This window comes from Phaeoacremonium minimum (genome assembly GCF_000392275.1).
Source record: "Phaeoacremonium minimum UCRPA7 unplaced genomic scaffold PA7_03_scaffold_350, whole genome shotgun sequence".
Classification (NCBI taxonomy): Eukaryota; Fungi; Ascomycota; class Sordariomycetes; order Togniniales; family Togniniaceae; genus Phaeoacremonium; species Phaeoacremonium minimum.
Genome location: NW_006921254.1, coordinates 161,607 through 181,078, shown reverse-complemented (window position 1 = coordinate 181,078; position 19,472 = coordinate 161,607). Strand labels below are relative to the sequence as shown.

The following is a 19,472-nucleotide window of genomic DNA, read 5'->3' as shown; positions in this document are numbered from 1 at the left end:
AAATACAGTTTTGAGGACGGTTCTTACGAGCAAATCTCCAATGATTTGGAGATTACGAGTGAACTGCATTTAATCATAGTTGTATTGGATTCTCAATTTGGGGATAACACTTAATTATATCACTGCAACCTCTGTGTGTGTTGTGTGGCGAGTAAAGAATATTAGAAATGGATAACAAGGCTGAAAGATGCCATGCCCATTCTTAGATATTGTGCCTGCGAAGGATGTCAAAGCTTCTAGTTCACTCACCCCTCCAAGATATCGTATTCGCCATGTGAATAAATACGAGTTATACGATGCATCTAATACAGCAAAGAGTGAAATGGCGTCCTCTTCCACTATTTTGAGCATTTACAGCACGGACCGGATAGTACAAGAGAGTACTTATAAAATGGCTTATCATCCATCAGTGGCGGTAACGTACAGGATTTGTGGCCGACAGAGTGGCGTAACAAGTAGATGTAGGTACGTACCGGCAAGTAAGCGGGTAGCTCCACAGTACTTGAATATCACTTTCCATAGTACCGTACACACCCACCTCCAGCCTTGGTAGGAACAAATGGTGTATAGACCACACAGTTCACGCAGTTCTTGACGTTCTACATACCGCATCGAGATATACATATCAATGAGAAGAATCGTTAGTATGACGGACGCTGGCATATTCATCGACAAGGAGGACAAGAGAGTGGCGCCTGCCATTGCTGCCATCCGTACCGGCGATATCGATGCTCTCACGGCCTGTCTCTCAGGCGATCCGGCACTTGCAACCGCCTACATCGGCACGTCATCTGAGGCTCGCACGCTGCTCCATATTCTAGCGGACTGGCCGGGCAATTTAGCTGCTGGACCTGACGCAGCTCGAGCACTCATCGCCGCTGGTGCGGACGTGATGGCTCCCTTTGTCGGCGATGCCCACTCCGAAACTCCTCTTCACTGGGCCGCCAGCAACGACGACGTGGCTCTTCTTGATGTCCTGTTGGACGCTGGGGCGGACATAGATGCTTCGGGCGGCGTCATTGCTGAGACGCCTCTGGCGGATGCACGAGCGTTCCTACAGCTCAAGACGGCGCACAGGCTGGTTGAGCGTGGCGCGCGGGTCACTCTGCAAGACGCCGCAACCCTCGGCTTGCAGGACCGCGTGGAAGCAGTCTTCAAGTCACCGGCAAACCGACCGTCACAGGAGGACATCGACCGCGCGTTATGGAATGCGTGCCATGGGGGCCAGCTTAAGATGGCGCAGTATCTTCATTTGCAGGGAGGGGCCATCGACTTCGTCCCGCCGTGGGAGCAACTCACGCCCCTTGACGCGGCGCGGCGGAATGGGGCGGCCGATGTGACGTCCTGGCTAGAGAGTCTAGAAGCTCGACAATTCGACTTATCAATTAATCAGTGAGCCTGGGGCTGGCACATACTTAAGAAATGACAGCTAAGAAGCTGACCTATGATAGTAAAATTTTGATAGCTTGTTCTTAATAATTAGTGGATGCCAGCTAATCTAATTCCCACGCGGACTGCTGGCTATTCCTAGACATAGTAGCTAGGATATCCGACAAGCACAGTACAGGTAACATATATAGGCATCATGATACCAGCGAAACATAGAATAAATCGCTTTCGAGAGCTCATTAACATCTAATTTATCGATACAGCAATACTCAAGGACCGATAGGGGCTCCTGACTCTTGAAACAGAGCGTCTAAGAGGGCGCCGGTTTCACACATGGCTGGAGAATGCCGTGATCTGAAAAATGTCGTGTCACAGCTTCATTATTCATTGAATAAAGGGCACCTCGGGACGAGATCCGCTGCTAGAAACTACTTTGCATGGGTTAGGAGTACGGCTGAAAATTCATACGTCATTTGACATGCCATTTCGACGCTTGTCCCGGATCGCTGGAATTGGGGGCCAATTGGCTTCCCCATTGTGAGAGGCAGAACGCCTCAAGGCGCTTCAATGCCTCTCTTCGCACCACCTCGAGAGGCACTCCTCTCTACCGCGCCGCCTATCCCTGCCGGAGTTGATGATAACATGCGGCTTGAAGGATTCCTACAAACTAGGTCAGACTGCACCTTAACGTCACTTCACTCCAAATGGAGTGACACAACATCCTAGGTTGAAATCGTGGCCTTGTCATGTACGGTTGTCCGAAGTCCGGGAGTTGTGACTAAATATCTGGATCTGCTCATACTCCGTCGGTATAGAATTTTCTGTCTGCGAATGTGAATAATCGTGCTGGCCTTACAACTGAAGAGCATCGTGTGTGCCTCTTTCGTTGCCGGTGCAACTAGTCAATATGTCAAACCTCCAACTAGACTATTTTCCTGGTTTATTGCCCCGCGATACTTTACCACAATGTGAAACTGCCCGGGCTCCCGACTACTATGGCTTTGGCGTACGCTTGGGAATATACTTTGCGTGGTTCCAGGCATACATCGCCAATACTCTTTTACCGAGCGAAATCGCGGGAGCAGCCGACACCAACACAATATTCCTACTCGTCATACTCATCGCCATGATCAAGTGCAGCAGTATTGCAATGCTCGAGAAGATAGATGGTCTTATCTTGATGCACCTAAGTGGTGGCACCATCTTCGGCATCCTAAGTTTGTGGGGTTACCGAACTCGACAATACGTTGATAACGGCCCGAAGGCTATTCGATTTTTCGGTGGCTTCGGTACACACTCCCGCTTGATTGTATCTCTTGCCATTAGCTGCTATGGTCTCTGGTACTGGTTGTTTGGTGTTCACAATAGTGATCTTCTCGACATGGGCACCGCAAGAGAGCAGGAGACTAATCCTGTCGATACTCCTAATCCTCCAGAGTGTAGGGAACTTTACACGTTCATGTTCGCTAAAGTGCGCGCTGATGGAGGAATTCGTATCTTCTACATTCTGGTGTGCGTGTGTTGCATTCTCTATTTCGGCATCATGTTGCTCGCCTCAAGCATAGCTGGTTGGGCGAGATTGCAGAAGATGATCGAACTGAGCAAGGCAAAGCGTTGGGCGGACACAACAAGACTGCGATTTGCAACAGGCTTCAAGTATAAAGAGTGAGAGCCCAAAAACATAACGACAGCATATGCCACCAGAGAGTAAACTAACATGTGTTGTGTCTCTATGTAGACTCGAGGCCATCTTCAAGTATTTGAGGTGGCTGAATCTAGCCTGGATCATTTTCTCGATATTCCTCGTTGAGTTCACCCTGAATTTTAACCATGTGGCAGCAGTACTTGGCGGTCCACACGACAATGAATTGCACCTCCCAGCTCAGTTGCTACCGTTGCTTATTGGCGCGTTCGGGTTTGTGCGAACTTGCTATCTACTTCTTGAATCATGGCGGTCACCCGAAGACATTGACCCGTCAGTTTCAGCACCCACTACGCCACTGCCGGCAAGAACAATGCATCCAGGTCGGGAAATATTGCTTGCTTTCTCTCCGGCTATGGCACGTGCATCGACGACGACGAGTCATGATCCCAATGAAATTGACGAACTCGAGAGACATCGTTCGCGGTTCGGCCGATATTTGGTCGCTTGGTTGCCTTGGTTAAGTTTACTGCCTTATTTCCGGAAAGAACCACATCAAGACAAGGAAAAGAGACTTAGCGATGCTTCCCAAACATTTGCTAGTGTAAAATTGGGACAACCCGGAGACTCTCGTCAGCGTGTGGAAGGAAAGCCAGCCCTACGCAATGGGACGGATGAGCCGTCGGCTAAAGATAGACAAACTGGATAGCTCAAAATTTTGCGATTAGCCAGAAAGTCGGAGCTAAAGTGACGGAAAATCGGTGAATATCAGAAGTGGAGTAAGATGTGCCTAATGAAAGAATAGGGGTAGAATGGCAAGCTGTGAAAGATATCATATGGAGTTTCATTTTCTCTGGCTGTGAAGCGTCAGGGAGAACGAGTATGATTTCCAACATATTCCTGTATTGTAGAACATTATCTCGGAATCTTCAAAAGTGTTCTAATATCTACCGTTGCACTCGATACCCCATACTTGTGTCTTGAATAGAAATGTCCATCGTCCGTTACTCTCTATCCGCTCCTTGCGATTGCTCATATGTCACTTAAGCTAGCTCTATAACCATTCTATCACCTTTCTATGCCTGATAACCTCCATTTATGACATAATTTGATACCTGATCATGATGTTGTATGTAGCAATCTGTTCAGGGCTCCAAATCTAGTGATGAAATTAATCCAGGATCAACCCGAAAAAGGCTTAAATCTTAACGAAAATCCTCGAGTCGGTCAAGAGCCTCGCAAACAGAAACAGCGCGGAGCCAAGAACGAGTGATGCGCCCGCAAAGTATGCTGGGCCATCAAAGCTACCGTTCACGTTCAATATGGCTCCTGCAATCGGTGGACCCGTCAGACCACCGCAAGCCCAAATTGCCATTGTAATGCCCATCATTGACCCGATATACTTGGGATCAGGAGTTATCTGCCCTACGATCGCTGCCTGCAAGCTGACAATGCTGCCGATGAAAAGACCAGAGAAGATGGAGACGCAGTAAACTCCAGCCGAACTATTTGTAGCTGGCCAGACGAATTGCATCAAAGCACAGAGGAGACCGTTCAACACGACCACATTGAAACGGCCGAGCCGGTCTGCGAGTGTTCCTGCGAAGATGCGACCAAAGAGCGAGACAGCGTTGAAAATTGCAACGGTGTATGGAGCCATTTCGCTGTCTAGACCAGCGGTAATGGCGAAGGAAGGTAGGTAAAACAACGGGACATACATTCCCCAGTTGAGAAACCACCCTCCTGCCGCTATGAGAATGTACACTGGTCGTTTCATCAGAGTATAATCCATATGCTGACGTGTGGGAGGCAGCCGTGTTTTCATTGTCAGACTTGCGAATGCCAGAAGGACCAGAATAATCAGTGCGCAGACTCGGACGGACCAGCCAAAGCTGAGGCCGACATTGTTGAGCAAGCGGTTCAGCGCAACCGGGAATATGACTCCACCCAAAGACGCACCCGCCATCACGATGCCCGAGGCAAGTCCCTGGCGTCGGTTGAAGTATTGTCCGATAATAGCAAGTGCAGTATTGAACAGAAGACCAAGACAGATGCCGCCTAGCACTGCCTGTGCAAGGAAGAACTGGTAATACTCCTTGCAGAAACTAGTAAGGACAAGAGACACGACGTAGAGCACTGACGCCGGAATGACGGCTATGGTTCCATATCGGTCCATGATCGGTCCACCGACCAGACCACCTGAGAAGTTAAGGAAAATCTGGACAGAGCCTATCCAGGATATGTCGGATTGTGTGTAGTTCTTGAGCTGGTGCTCACCATACCACGACTGGTAGTTACTGTAAACATTCTGTCAGCTCAATAATCCCCTTTTCTGCTTGCTTTCACAGTTTGTTTACGTACCCAAAGCCGGTGAGATATCCAAAGGTGCAAAACATGGTAGCAGCTGATCCTGACACGACCAGCCACGCTTGCAGCCCACCTTCAGGGTAGTCCAACTCGCCCTGTTGTTCATTGTCGCTAAACGAGTTGTCAGATACGACGCCTTTTCCATCTTGTGACGACGGCGCAAAGGAAGAGTTGACAGGCACTTCCTTGTCGTCCATACTGAACTGCTAAGAGCTGACAAGGACCGTTTCTAGGAACGCTTCACAGTAATGATTTGGCGTGAGCCGTGCCGACTGTGATTGACGCTAAGTAGGCTAGAATTACCTTCGTGTTTGTCAACAAGTGCACCACATCTCTACTCATTCATCGGCTGCGTTCATGTTTATTTAAATCTCGAAAGTACTTCTGGTACATTTCGGACTTATACTCAATAAGGAAGAAATGCGATCAAGTGGGTCTTGCAACCCCAGTTGTTTTGGTGGGTAAAAGGTTGACTTCGCATTCTATACATGACTCGCTGGCGTTACATACTCCTACATCAGCAGAGAAAACTTGACCCACTCAAACAAATTCGGCTTTCAACGCCTCTTCCAGGAAAAGTCCGCAATACTCCTTTTCTGTAGCGGCGATCATGGTCAGGACAGAGCGTAAGCGACAGTTCAGGCTTTGGCTGTCATGCACCGCGTGTCGTGCCAGGAAAGTCAAATGTGATAGGGGTAAGCCATGCAACCGCTGCGTTAGAGCTAGGATACCTGGACAGTGCCATTACGATATTAGTACCGAGCTGTCTCACGAGTCTGCTCCGGGACAGTTCGTCTTCGCAGTTGAAGGTTCCGACGAAGGGCGAGACATTTCGCAATCGGAAAGTAGGCAAACGCGCCAAAGCAGTACACAGATAGGAGAGCTTTCAGCAGAGCCCCCATCTACATACGCCCCCGATAGTAACTTCCGAAGTTCCGGGCAAATTAACAGTACACTTCGTCTTGTGGAGAAAGATAAAGCTGATCCTCTTCAACTCTTGTGGCACGGCAGCCGGTCTGTTGATACATATGTCGAACCTTTTCACGAGCGGGTAATATCAACTCCAAAGGAGGTCATCTTTGGAGAGAATGACGCAACCGTCTACTGGGGTAGAAGTCACGAGACAAACTTTGTTCCTCGCATCATAGATGCTGCAAGGCTTCTGCTCCAATCAGAAAATGAAGATAACGTGTCAACACTCTATCATATCGAGCGGAGCACTCGACCTAGGGAGACCGTTCCTATCAGAGCTCACGATGCAGAATTACTGGCCATGCTACCACCTCGAGTAGAGACTGACACCATCGTGGACGTCTACATTAGAAGATTCGAATCTTTATACAAGGTCATTCACATTCCTACCTTCCTGAAGGACTACGCTCGACTTTGGGATTCTGATCCGGCGGTATCGGGCTATGGTCCCCCGTATTTCATTGCTCAGCTTCTCAGCATTTGCGCTATAGGGTCTGCGTTTATCAACAACAGATCCGAGAATTCAAGCATTACTGAGCAATGGATTGAGTCCGTTAGGATCTGGCTATTTAAACAAGACCCCAGATCCCAAATGACGCTTGGGCACCTACAGGCTCACTTGCTAATGTTGGTGGCTGGTGACGTTCATTGGATCAAAATTGACCGAAGCTGGATCTCATCCGGCATGTTGGTGCGCAATGCAATCTCGGCTGGCCTTCACAGAGAACCAGCAGACTTCACCAGGATATCTCCCTTCTATGCGGAGATTCGAAGAAGGCTATGGTATGCTATCATAGAGTTTGACCTTCAGGCATCATTTGCGAAGGGACGTACACCGTCTATCAGGGAGGAAGACTATGATTGCTGTCATCCTTCGGAGATCATTGAAGATAGCATGCTAACTGAAAGCATGACGAAAGCTCAGATCATGTCGGTACGATCAGCACACATGACCTCCACACCATTGTATGCTTGCCTGGCCAAGTCGGTCTCGTTGCGGATGAAAGTCTGCCGTCTTGTCAACGGCATCAATCTAGCGGCCAACTACGAACAAGTACTCAAACTTGACGCTGAACTCAAAGAATTCCTTGATGAAGCGACAAGCATCATTCGATCGGAGCCTGATGATGCCAAAAGGGTTCTACTGAACATCGTCATCCGGAGAGCAATTATTGCTCTTCACTCCCCTTTTGTGACCAGAGCTTTAAATGATCCAAGATATCTTTATTCGAGACAGGTCTGTACGGGCATGGCTACGACTGTCCTTACCGAAGCCCTGTCTTTGTCACATCAGCCTAGAGATTTTACTACCGTCAACAATATTTGCCGCTGCGAAATATCGAATAGTACTTTCCTGATAAGTCACGAACTCTTATTTCAAGCCGTTGAGCGACAACGTCGGGGATCTATTGCCCTGCCACAGTCCAGCGGCCAACAATCGACATTGGTTGGTCTCGTAGAAAGAACAGCACAAGCAGTCGCCGCTGTCTGCAAGCCTGACATTGTCAGCCAGCGAACATGCGCCTGGATGCAATTGTCTGCAGAACTATCGCGAGCCAGTGTCGAAGACGCTGCGATGACAGTCGTATCGATGAAGGAGTCGATCGGACGAAGCATCCAAGCTTACCGGGCGAGTATAAACCAGAACGAACGTAACAGTACCATGGAACCTAACACTGTAAGCATTTCAAACTAGCCATTTGGATAAGTAAGAGGACTGACGTGAGTACAGGCTGAGAACAATTCTTTCTTCTCATCAAGTGACTTAGAGAATACCTTTGACGATGATGTAGGTAATATCCTCCATCCAAGTGCTGAGGATCGCGGGTGCTAACCTAAGCTCTTCAATGCAGTACTTCACTCTTTTCTTGAATCTAAACAATGTCGAGGGGGTCAATCAATGGGTATAGTCCGAGAAACGAGGCCTGTTTCAAAGACCCTTCAATTGCTTGCCACAGATAATATTGGAGCGGATACACTAACTTAAGAAGTTCACTTCCAATTATTCATACAGAGCAGTATTATAAGCTGGAGAAACAAAACAAGATATCGTTTAATTACATAGGCTCGGTCCTAGGAAAGTCAAAGTAGTTCAGGAAAAGAAAATAGAAAAAATGATTAGGGTTCTCATGAGCCCATTTCAAAAGCATCCTGTCCCCGCTGTTCCGCACTCCCGGCATTATTATCAGAAGATGGCAGTCGTTTATCACCATGCTTGAATACAAGTCCTGGATGGCCGAGCATGAGGCAATATACGGAAGCAAGCACCATGCTACAGGCAATAGAGGTTAGTTCTTTCATCACAAAAAGGCGATACAAGACAGATGTTGGCGACACAACTTACACTCCCTCGAGTCCGATGAATATACCTTCGTCTCGAACCAACGAACCATGGCCCGTATACCCTTGTCGGAGCTCAACGAGTCTGTAAACGCACCGGGCTGTAATGAGCAGGATGGCTAGGGCAGTGAAGCCAAAGAAAAGCTTCAGTCGGATATCAAATGCTTCCTTCTGTCTGGAACAAGACCGAAAGTATCGAACAAGGTAATCGGCAAATGCAACTGTAAACGCGACTATAGTGAATACTTGGAAAGCCAGGCCAGCAATAGTGATGTTGACGCCGATCTTGCTCTCCCCTGCTGATGCAGTCGAAAGCCCACCTCCACAGGCTTGAAGTATAAGAGATGTGAGATCGCTAGGTATGAAAACTTGATAGAACAGCTTCGGCTCGAATCGAGAGGCCTGGCGAGAGAAATAGTTTATTCTGAAATTTTGTTGTTAGTCAGGTACTTGACACAACAAAGACGACATCATAATCTTACGCGAAGGCAAGAGTGACATAAATGGCTGCGCAATAATAGACCGGCCCAGAAGTTATACAAACTGCATCTGTTAGTATGGAGAGTTCACGCAAAACATTCGATACTTACTGATCTGAATCATGAAAGCTGCGAAGTTGAACGGATTGTAGAACATTGCTACTCGAGCAGCATATCCCAACATCGCATTGACACAACCTACAATCATGCATCCCATGAACCACCAACTCTTCCATCTCACTCCCAGATATGCATGGATGAACATGGCAAGACTGTATAAACATATGAATGAGATATTTGCGGCCAACGAAGGTCGATATCCATAGACGCTTAGTTCTAGCGGGCAGACATCCAAAGTACAATTCCCTTTTGGTCCAAAGACAATGGTACCTGGAGGTAAGTGATACTCATTGAATGAGGACATTGCGCTGAGGACTGCAGGATCAACATAGGGGGATTTGGTGACGTTGACAGCCGTAGTGAAATAGATAAATAGGCTTTTATCATGGAGGAGCGATGACATGCCATAAATACTTCAATGATTACGATTCTGGGCTATTAGCGGGAATGGAAGACACACTCGGCAGACCGCTACGGCCTATGGTAACTCAGGATCAACTTTCTATATCAATGTTCGCACTCGCTAAAGCATACCATCCACTTCAAAGGTCTAACGTACCTTGGCATCTATCAGAATGTGGCAGTAGGGATTCCCGACATGTGTGCCAAGGCGGCGCGACCAAAATGGTGGGAAATTGCTCGTTCCCCTCGTTTTCGTTTTCGTTTCCCCTGATTGGGTGGTTGAAGTACTTTTTCTGCCTATCTACAGATTGACTCTCCAACATCTTCTACTCCCGTTGCCTAAGCGCTGGTTCTCAGATTCCATAATCAACCACCCCGCATCCAGACCGCTGTTTTAGCAATGAGAAAGACATCCAATCATGATTGCCAGGGCCGCCTGCGAGCTTCATGGTCATTGGATCAGTGTTCTTGTTGAGGGCGGTTGAGAGAAATCGGTCTAGCTCATTCCTTTGATCTCAGCCTCATGGGCGTGGAAGAGACGATGCGTGTTCAAAGTTCGGTGTATTTCAGCAATGCATTTCCAGCGCGGCCTGTGCGTAGTCATGGATCGTCTATTGTTTCTAAGTTGTACACTTGTCTTTGGCGTTCATAATGTGCCTGGCTCCGTCCACTCCCACTTCCACCAGTGGTATTCTCAGTTTGGTCCAATCTTTCAACGCGTCTCGATAGTAACTGTAGCGACCTCTTTGACACTTATGTGAGCGGACTCAGTCCTTCATGCTATGCATCAGCACAGGCTGAATGTATCTCCGGTAACATTGTCACCTGTCTCCTTGATAACGTCCCTGAGTCCGTCAAGGCAAACAGTGCCGCTGCAGCTGTGTTGCTTGGTTTATTACCAACGACGCTGGGACTCGTAGGTTCGAGCACGGCCGAAACGGGCTTGTTATCCCTTCGCAAGCCTTTATCAGTATTCCTGCTAGCAACTGGCGCTCCGGCGGTCTCACCTATTCGGGCCTTCGAGTACCACAGCCCAGCCGACCTCCTGCAGGTGAAATCAGACAGTACCAGTTTGTCCATATCCACAACAAGAGCATGTATCGCGCTCGGCATGCCTGGAATACTTGCTGGCCGCTGCAGCAACTGCAAATCTGGTTCATACAAGCTGGGAATTAAGCATCAAGAGTGTGTGCAGCTTCTCCCCCGACACAGACTACCAGCCAGTTTTGTGGGCATTTCTCGCCGTTTCTATCCACATAGCCGGCGTTGCAAAAGTTGCTGTGCGAGCTTCACTAAGAGAATCGGGGTCAGGTTCGGGGAAGGGGACAATGGTGGGGCTGCTATGGAGAGAGCTACAGCTTCGTGAGTATGCACCTCATGGCGGGCTTAGGCTTTCGGTTCGGAAAGAGTCCTGCCTGTTCTTCCTTGGATCATGGTGCACGTCGACGTTGATGATTTGTCACATCATCTACGGCATAGTCGTGTTTTCGAGCATACTATCATAAGTGCACAGGATGCTCTCGCAGTCGTGGGCCGCTTCCTTGTTTCAACGATGGTCTGTCGTACCATCGTTATGGTTGAAATTAGCAGGTTGAGGCACTCGTGTCAATCACATACCTTGTCAGGGCCAGCAGAGAGCCAGAACATCAATAGCAGAGATGAGATGACGGTAGTGGCATAGGTACGTGTTCGCGGTGTGTGAGTGGCCTTCTCATGGCGTCTCTGAATGCTTAAAATATATATCTGAAAATTGTGCCACGTCACTATTGATGTTGGACTGGCGGGTCAAGCGGCTCGGTGCATTCTGTTCAGACGGTCGCAGCATGCAAGAGTGTCCACATTATGAGATATTGATCATCGTGTCAAAATTATGACAGGAGTGAAGTGGCACGGCGAGGAATTACTGACTCATCTTGAGACGGACACAGACAAATGCTAGATTCCGCGTAGAAAATCGTTGAGCATGGGTCACATCCTGCAAGTATATATATGCATCACCGTTTCTGTGTTACGAGACCATGCTGTATTAGGCAGCTACAGCCAAGAGCATACCATGATCAATCTTGAAGCACATACTGATATTGCTAAGTCCATTATTCCTCAAAATGTCAAATCATGAGCAGCAAGAAAATACCGAAGGGTCTCCCGCAGCCGGAATTTCGAGGCATGAATCCTCCGAGCTTTCGGTTGCTCAGTGCCAAAATGTCCTGGAGGAGGTCATACGAATCAACACGCAAGGTTACAAAGGCTTGGACGTGACAAGACCGCCTCTCAAGCGAACGCTAGAGCCTGGACAGGCTATCACTGTCTGGATGAGCTCTTTTCCTTTCGAGGGCGTTATCCTTATGGCCAAGGCACCAAATGCTGAAGTAGAGTACAATCTGCTTGAGGGAGATCTAATGACCCAGCTTGAAGACCTGGCTGCGAGCGGACTCAAATACAGGGAGATTGGGCCGATCAAGGAAATCGACGGGATCAAGTGGATGTTTACGAAAAGTGAGTAGTGCCATCGGCTATCAACCAACAGGGCATAGTGCTGACAGCAGTGAAACCTTCCAGTTAGTCCTGCACAGGACATCAATAAAAAGCATAGTCAATGGGATGAACTTGAGGCAAAAGTCTCGCAGAAAATGGGGTTTAAAGAGCCAGTGCCTGCATCCACAACTTCCCCTGAGGATTCTTCCGAAGATGATGAAGAGCATCTAAAGGAGTGACTGAACCCGTGAACCGGCTTCAAAATTCGCAGACACGAGACCATTAGAACAAGCATGATGGTTTATAATTAGATTAATACCTAATATAGGCGTCAAAGGCTTTTTCGATATAATGTCTGCAAGAATGCACACGCGCTTACACCATCAGCCTTGCCTGTGTACCATTCCCTGCACCGCCTCGTCCCGTAGCGGCATCATACAAAGCCTGAATATCTTTTTGCCATTGTTCAATGTCCGGGCGCCAAAGTCGGCGATCATATGTCACTAGCCCATTAACCTCCCCCTCCACATCTGTGGTCTGCGTCCAAACGCCGCCACTGCAGGAATACAGTGCCACCTGGTCTCGGAACTCGGTGAGAAGTTGATGTGCCCGGTAATTATATGACTCAAGGTCGGCATTCAGCTCATAAGTCTGATTTATGGCGTCAATAGCTTTCTGATTATTCCAGAGACTGTAATCAGTTAGAAAAGCTGAAATGAACAGTTTCCTGGACAATACTTACTGCTCAATAGACACATTGTGACCTATACCGCCAAATTCTCCTTGTATGGCAATCCTCGTGGGGTCGTACGGTGTGGACTGAATGGAGTAGAATGGCGTACCACACTGCGGATTGGCATAATGATGGTTATCCTAGAATGCATTCAGTAAATAGTAGCGCCATATTGACAATTGGCCTTACATGGAAGTCTCCAGCGCCATGATCATACCATCCAGTGATGGCATCGATTAGGCGCGTTGGATCGGCTGCCCTAATCTTATCCGCAATGCCGAACTCAGGATAGTAAGTATCCCTGATCTGGCCCCAACCTTCATTATAGATGACCTAGAACGACCATGATCAGCAGTGCATCTCATAGCTGGCCTAATAGAGCAGTGGTACTCACCCAAGTAACTATGGATGGGTAGTTTTTGTGTTCGTTGACCAGGATCCCAATCTGGCGTTCAAACTCGGCTTGCTGGTCTGCATTCGGGACAAGACCGCTAGGGGCACCGACACGAGGTGACATGCTTGGCATGTCTTGGATGACGAGCAGGCCGATTGTATCACATGCGTGATAAAAGAGATCGGGCTCGACTTTGATCTACGGCATGTTGGTCGGGGGCTGGTCCTGGGCTCACAGAATAGGGATGGTGACTTACATGCTTTCTGACCATGTTCATACCCACTTTCTTCAAAACATGGAGATCAAACTCCAGTGCCTCGAGAGTCGGCGCGAGGTAAATACCATCTGGCCAGAACCCCTGATCTAGAGTTCCGAATTGAAACACAAACTCTCCATTCAACAATGGCCGTTGCACCCCGTCAACAATGCCCGAGGAAATTGTACGGAAGCCGGTGTAACTAGAGACAGTGTCATCACCCAGCTTCACAGTGAGGTTGTATAAAGTGGGCGAATCCGGTGACCACAATGAAGGGGAATCTACGGTGAAGTCAAACTGCAAATCGGAAGTACCACTGTGAGTGGCAACAACATCACCATCACCCGTGATCACCGAGATCTCGACAGGCGATGATTGGTTCAAAGAACTATGAACGTTCACGGTGACTGTGCCATCCATGCCCGCAGTAACATCAAGCTGCGAGATGTAGTTTGACGGGGCACTTTCCAGCCAGACCGTCTGCCAGATGCCACTGCACGGAACATACCAGATATGTTCTGGGTTTCTCGTCTGCTTGCCAATGGGAATGACATTGGGTGGCAGGTCAGTGGGGTCATGGACAAAAACAAGTCTGTTGCCGTCAGGGTCAGCCTCAAGTAACCCGCTTGATTCACAAAGTGTGCATACTTACAAGCTGTTTGACCCAGACACATCCACAAATTGCGTGGCATCGATTGTGAAGCGGAAATAACCTCCTCGGTGAAAGCCGGCTTGAATGCCATTGATGAAGACTGTTGCTTCGTAGTCGATCGCTTCAAAGTTCAGGATTATCGACTGTCCACTCCAGTCCTCTGGAACAGTAAACGTCGTGGCGAACCACATGTGCGTAACATTCAGTTCTTGAATCCCGGACAATGCACTTTCAATGCAACTAGGGATGAGAATCTCCTGCGCAAGTGGACCGGAAGGAGGACTGTTGACATCGCCATCGCCAGAGGCAGGCTGATATGTCCAAATGCCATTGAGGTTCTTCCATGCGTCGCGCTTTAGCTGAGGACGAGGATGCTCTGGCCACGGGTTCGTCCCAACTTTGTCTGTCCATAGAGTATCCAGTGGAGGTGTCTTGAGTGAGTAGGGCACTGGGGTTGTAGCTGGAGGCGATGTAGCTGAAGTGCTGATGGTCACCGTCGTCAGCGTCGTAGCTGCAGATGCAGAGGTTGTGCTGCTTTTGCAACGAGTGCCGGCAGAAACAAGCTGTGCCAGAAGTGGCAGTAAGATGCCAAAGGTCGACCGCATCTTGAAAGCCGTGGAGTGTCTGTCGAAAACCCTCCCAAAAAGGCTACAAGCTCCACAATTCTCTCTTGCGAAGTCACCGTTATGGTAAGAAGCCTCCGGCTGCTGCCGGACAGTAGATCACGAGAAGCTCGACGAGATCCATGGTTCTTATACCAGGTACCAGCAACGGTACACCGCAGTTCTAAGATGATGTGCTTGTGTCATAATGGACTTGCAGCGAGTCCCCCGGCTCGTCTCCGCCCCTGGCGGATGGCGTCCAGCCACCCGCGCTCCAAGAGTTGGCTTCCGGTGGACGATATGCACGCGATGGATGCATAAGCCTCTTGGCCAACTCTGGTAGGACGCCGCCTTTTCAACTGCAGGATGGACATGTTGACGACCGTGAAATTAAATAGCTCCGCAGATGCACGCTCGGCCAGTGGGGGAGAGATGTGATCTGCTGTGGTTGGAGTAGATCTGCGGAGGAGGGTGACATGCGGAGAAATCTTGCCTTGAGGATTGCCCAATGGTTGAAGTCATGCGTTCGTGGTGCCATCGACAGTCATGTGTCCCGGCGCCGAAGCAGGTGGTGGCCGTCGTAACGTGGCACAGTCAATACGCTGCGCTACACCGACAAGAGGAACACTTTGCAATGGCCGCACTACGTGAGGAGGTCATGTTCAAGAACTTGGTAATTACGGGTGATTTCGCCTCGTCGCCATCAGTAAATAATCTCATCCAAAGGAAATAGTAGTCGTTATGCCTGGAGTGAGGCTATTCGCCGTGATGCCATTGTATCTCAAACTTAGTTCATGACGGCTAGCTTGATCCCCGAAAATCCATCCGTAGACCAGGAACGAACAATGCTCAACGGCGATCCCGAGTTCGCAATGTAGCGCCCTCCGCATTTCTGGTCCCGGTCTCCTGCCGGATGACCCGGTGCTCTCTCCCGGCTTAACATGACTGCCCCTTGGTCTGCAGTGCAAAACTTCTGATCGTAAGACACCTAAACAAGTCCTCCACCGGTTCGATGATATCATCTGGAGAGAAATGCTACTTTTGAAAGGATGCCTAGTGCAATGCACGCTGCAACGGTACTTGCTTACAACCTCAAGATGCCGCATCTTGGCAGCCTTAGCCAGCACTTCCCCCGCATTGCGGGGTTCCACGAATCCTGGAAAGCACTTGAAAAGGTCCGATTGAGTACAGTCGAAGGCCGACTCCCGCTGGGTTGCCGGGTACTCAAAGCTGGGTTGACCAGATGATCGCAATGGGATTGGGAAGGTCGTGTTGCGAAGGATTCTGGACTGAGCGATGCCAGCAGGGGAACTTTGTAGAACAACCAACTCCTCACTGCACGTGCGATTTCTACGCCGCGTAACAGCCTGATCCTATCCAAAAGTCTCAATCATTGCAAATTGCATATGCATGCAAACATCGGTACAAACCAGCCCGAGCAGGAGGGCTTCCGTTGCTCTGCCGCACGCGACGGGAAACGGCTTCCTTGAGCCGCCACGACTTTTGCGGAAGTTGTAAGGCCCTGTCAAAGAGGCTTGCGAAGGCTCCCATCTGGATGTGGTCTGGCTTCAGAAAACCCATCTTTCTTGTCTGGTAGGTCTCCGGTAGGGACCCGGGGAAAACTCCCTCGTGTGCTTGTTGTTGCCTTGTTAGTTCAAGGCATCCCTGGAAGGCAGGATTGTCATTGGATCTAGGGAAAAGGCAACGGAAAGGCTAGAAGACTAGATACGGCACTTGCTCCTTGTTCGTGGCTGAAAAGAGAGCAATGAAACGAGTCAAACCTGAGAAGACGAAAATAGCTGAGGTGGCACGGCCGGGACTTGAGAGATGGGATTGAAACGAACTTGGCACACCAAAGAGCAAAGAGAAGGTTGCTAAGAGATGGGACGATGCGTGATTGTACGTGACACACCGCATGATCACCAACGAAAGACCATTCATCAGCGACATCGCCGAGGGATTGGAGGAAATCTCGGAGAGGAAAAGAAATTGGCGAAGAATAGCTTCAACTTTCCAAGAAGGACACCCCAAAGTCAGGCTGGTGGGCCTTCAGGCCCGAAAGTCCATACGGACCACAATCACTCATAGCAGTGCCCTTCATGCACTACCGGCACAAGACTTCAGACTGCTGAGTACAGGACAGTACGGACAGCCAAACGTTAACGGGTCCTCGGCAGTCCACGGCTTCCCGATAAATAAAGACGGTTGGTAGATAGTTGCTATTCCGAGCAGTAGCTGGGGGAGAAGGAGCGACACGGAAGATCAAACGCATGATCCCGCAAAAGGAACAAGAGAGGGAAGGAAGAGAGGAAGGAGGACAGGATCGTAAATTGTTACTAAGAAAGTCGCTCCTGCCGGCGTTGAAGCGCTGTCTTTCGACCTTCAGCAACCACTCCAAGTTGGCATCTCCTAATGCATGCTTTGCTCTTCTTGCCTTTATTTGAAGCCGAGATGATGATGATGGACGTGATGATGGACGATTGAATGATGGTGGTGGCAACTTTTGAGTGCTGCGATACAGCTGCAGCACCCGCGCTCTGACCGCAGCGACCCGACGTTTTGTTTCAGGCCACCCCTTCGCTGCCGAGCAGTTTCAGAATCCCTGAGAGGCGCGTCCATTGGTCTGCGAATGGCCTCTCACCCAGGGACCAACCTTATTCGGGTTAAAGATGAGCACTTCCCAGGTCATGACACTGCCGAGAGCTGGGGGAACGGGTCAAGGGTCCCTCAATGCGTCACAGGCCAATTCTGCCAGCACTCAAGGGCACTCTCTCTTCCAGACGTCTCGAGGCCGCCTAAGTTTATCGACGCTTTCCCGGCGCTCTCTCTACGAACACCCCTGACGATCAGAGGGCATCGCCCTTGGCCGTCCTTGGCCCTGCCCCGGCCTTGGCGTCTATCAAACGCGACCAGACGTCTGTCCGTCGACTCTTCTCACCACGATCTGACGTCGTACCGGGGACTTTGTAACATGCGATGCAATGCGCCACCAAGAGCCCCTTTCCACGATCGGCACCTCCCGGCGATCATGGCGCTGCTATATGATGCCCGCCCTCCTTGGCTTTCGAGAAGCAGCCACACCTTCTTTTGCTCCTCTTCCCTCTGCATACTAACTGTCTTCAATGTCTTGACTTTATTTTCGACTAAATCCTTGGAAAACGCAGCTGGCCTGTCGGATAAGTTCGTTCTTTCAAACAACTTCTACCAACCTTACTTTCTGAGTTTCCGTTCTTTGGGCTCTCAAGTCCGCACACGTTTGGGTATTTGAAAGATGGCGGGCCTTCTGGGTGGACTGGTGAGCGGTGTGGGAGACGCCGTCGGGGATATCGCGACGCCGCTGGTGGGCGGTTTATTGGGAAACGGCGGTGCGGCGGATGCCACCAAAACTGAGGCTCTTCCAGAGGAGACGTCAGCTGCGGCTCCTCCTCCACCTCCTGAGGAAACAACCACGAGCACGACCTCGACGACCACTTCTGCTCCTCCGCCACCGGAGACAACGGCTCTCCCTGCCGATACGGAGCCAACCGCACCGGCAGCTTTGAACCCAGAGGATCCAGGTCCGTTGCTGTCCCTCCCTCCCTTGCTGTCGAGCTCGCTCCTAAACTTGGGTCCAGACGAGACCAAAACGTCATCGACATCTTCTCCAGATGCCACATCCGCTACTACCGCCTCTTCGTCTTCTATTTCGGAATCTGTGAAGTCTACGCCCTCTGCCGAGACTACGTCAATCACGTCCACCCCCGGAGTCGTCGTGGTGTCTCTATCGAGCTCCACCAGCATCCAGTCTTCGACGTCCCTGCTCGACAGTGTTTCCTCCATCATCAGGTCCTCGGCTTCTGTACCAGCCGCGACGAATTCACCATTGACTACGTTTCAATCCATCACAACAACTGCCGTCCTACCACCGTCTGCAACTCCTGCCGCGGAAAGCACCGCGACCACCGGTACTGCCGCTCTCCAAACCTCTGCCTCCGGAGGGGTTCAGTCTTCATCCAGCTCGAATGCCAAGATCACTGCAATTGCCATCACCGTTCCGGTTGTCGGTGTTGCCTTGATTGGCATTGGCGTAATGCTCTGGAGACAGAGCAGGGGTGGATTTAGGAAGCGTCAACGCTCGCTTCTCGATGACTCTGAGATCGAGTCGTGGAAGAAGGTGCAGGAAAACAAGTTCGACCCTGCCAAGAACTACTGATCTGTTTACATATAAAGCTGGTCTAGATCATACCCATCTATTCTTTACAAAGCATTGTTTCCCTACATATGAGGTCCTGAGACCAACTTTTCTGTTCAAACAAAGCGCCTGCTCATGTTGCGATTTCGTGTTAGAGCCTTACCTGAAATACAGGAAGGTAATGCCCATAGCAGAGGAGCAGGGGAGTCGGAAGAGTGTATGTAGTTAGTGTGGTCTGTGCATATCCGTGGTTGATGCGAATTGCCTGGTTTATCTGCTTATATACGACACATAAGATCACATACAAAACAGCGCGCTACAGCAGCTGGCAATAATGATAAAATACCTTCGGATTGACATGTACTATTCTTTCCTCTGCTGCTGTGAATGTGTATGTTCAAGAGCTCGAAGACAATCACTTGAGTCAACCCATGCCTTCGATGCCAGCCCCTTAAGCCCTGCTCCGAGTGTTGCCTCC

The 19,472-nt window shown here is 49.7% G+C and overlaps 4 protein-coding genes across 4 annotated transcripts; 2 read left to right on the top strand and 2 right to left on the bottom strand.

The window, feature by feature from the left end:
- Positions 1 to 628: 628 nt before the first annotated feature.
- UCRPA7_4555 (putative ankyrin protein) lies at positions 629 to 1,396 on the top strand (the record flags this gene model as incomplete). The annotated part of the gene is made up of 1 exon (XM_007917107.1): positions 629 to 1,396. The coding sequence occupies one exon, from the start codon at positions 629 to 631 to the stop codon at positions 1,394 to 1,396; it is 768 nt and encodes a 255-aa protein (XP_007915298.1).
- A 1,119-nt stretch (positions 1,397 to 2,515) lies between these two features.
- Positions 2,516 to 3,058, top strand: UCRPA7_4554 (hypothetical protein; the record flags this gene model as incomplete). Its single annotated transcript, XM_007917106.1, has 1 exon — positions 2,516 to 3,058. One exon carries the CDS (start codon positions 2,516 to 2,518, stop codon positions 3,056 to 3,058), a length of 543 nt encoding a protein of 180 aa, XP_007915297.1.
- A 1,171-nt stretch (positions 3,059 to 4,229) lies between these two features.
- On the bottom strand, positions 4,230 to 5,595 carry UCRPA7_4553 (putative monocarboxylate permease-like protein; the record flags this gene model as incomplete). The annotated part of the gene is made up of 2 exons (XM_007917105.1): positions 4,230 to 5,328; positions 5,393 to 5,595. 2 exons carry the CDS (start codon positions 5,593 to 5,595, stop codon positions 4,230 to 4,232), a joined length of 1,302 nt encoding a protein of 433 aa, XP_007915296.1.
- A 6,966-nt stretch (positions 5,596 to 12,561) lies between these two features.
- UCRPA7_4552 (putative glycosyl hydrolase family protein) lies at positions 12,562 to 14,412 on the bottom strand (the record flags this gene model as incomplete). The annotated part of the gene is made up of 6 exons (XM_007917104.1): positions 12,562 to 12,877; positions 12,929 to 13,059; positions 13,109 to 13,252; positions 13,314 to 13,511; positions 13,570 to 14,161; positions 14,222 to 14,412. The coding sequence occupies 6 exons, from the start codon at positions 14,410 to 14,412 to the stop codon at positions 12,562 to 12,564; spliced, it is 1,572 nt and encodes a 523-aa protein (XP_007915295.1).
- Positions 14,413 to 19,472: the final 5,060 nt, after the last annotated feature.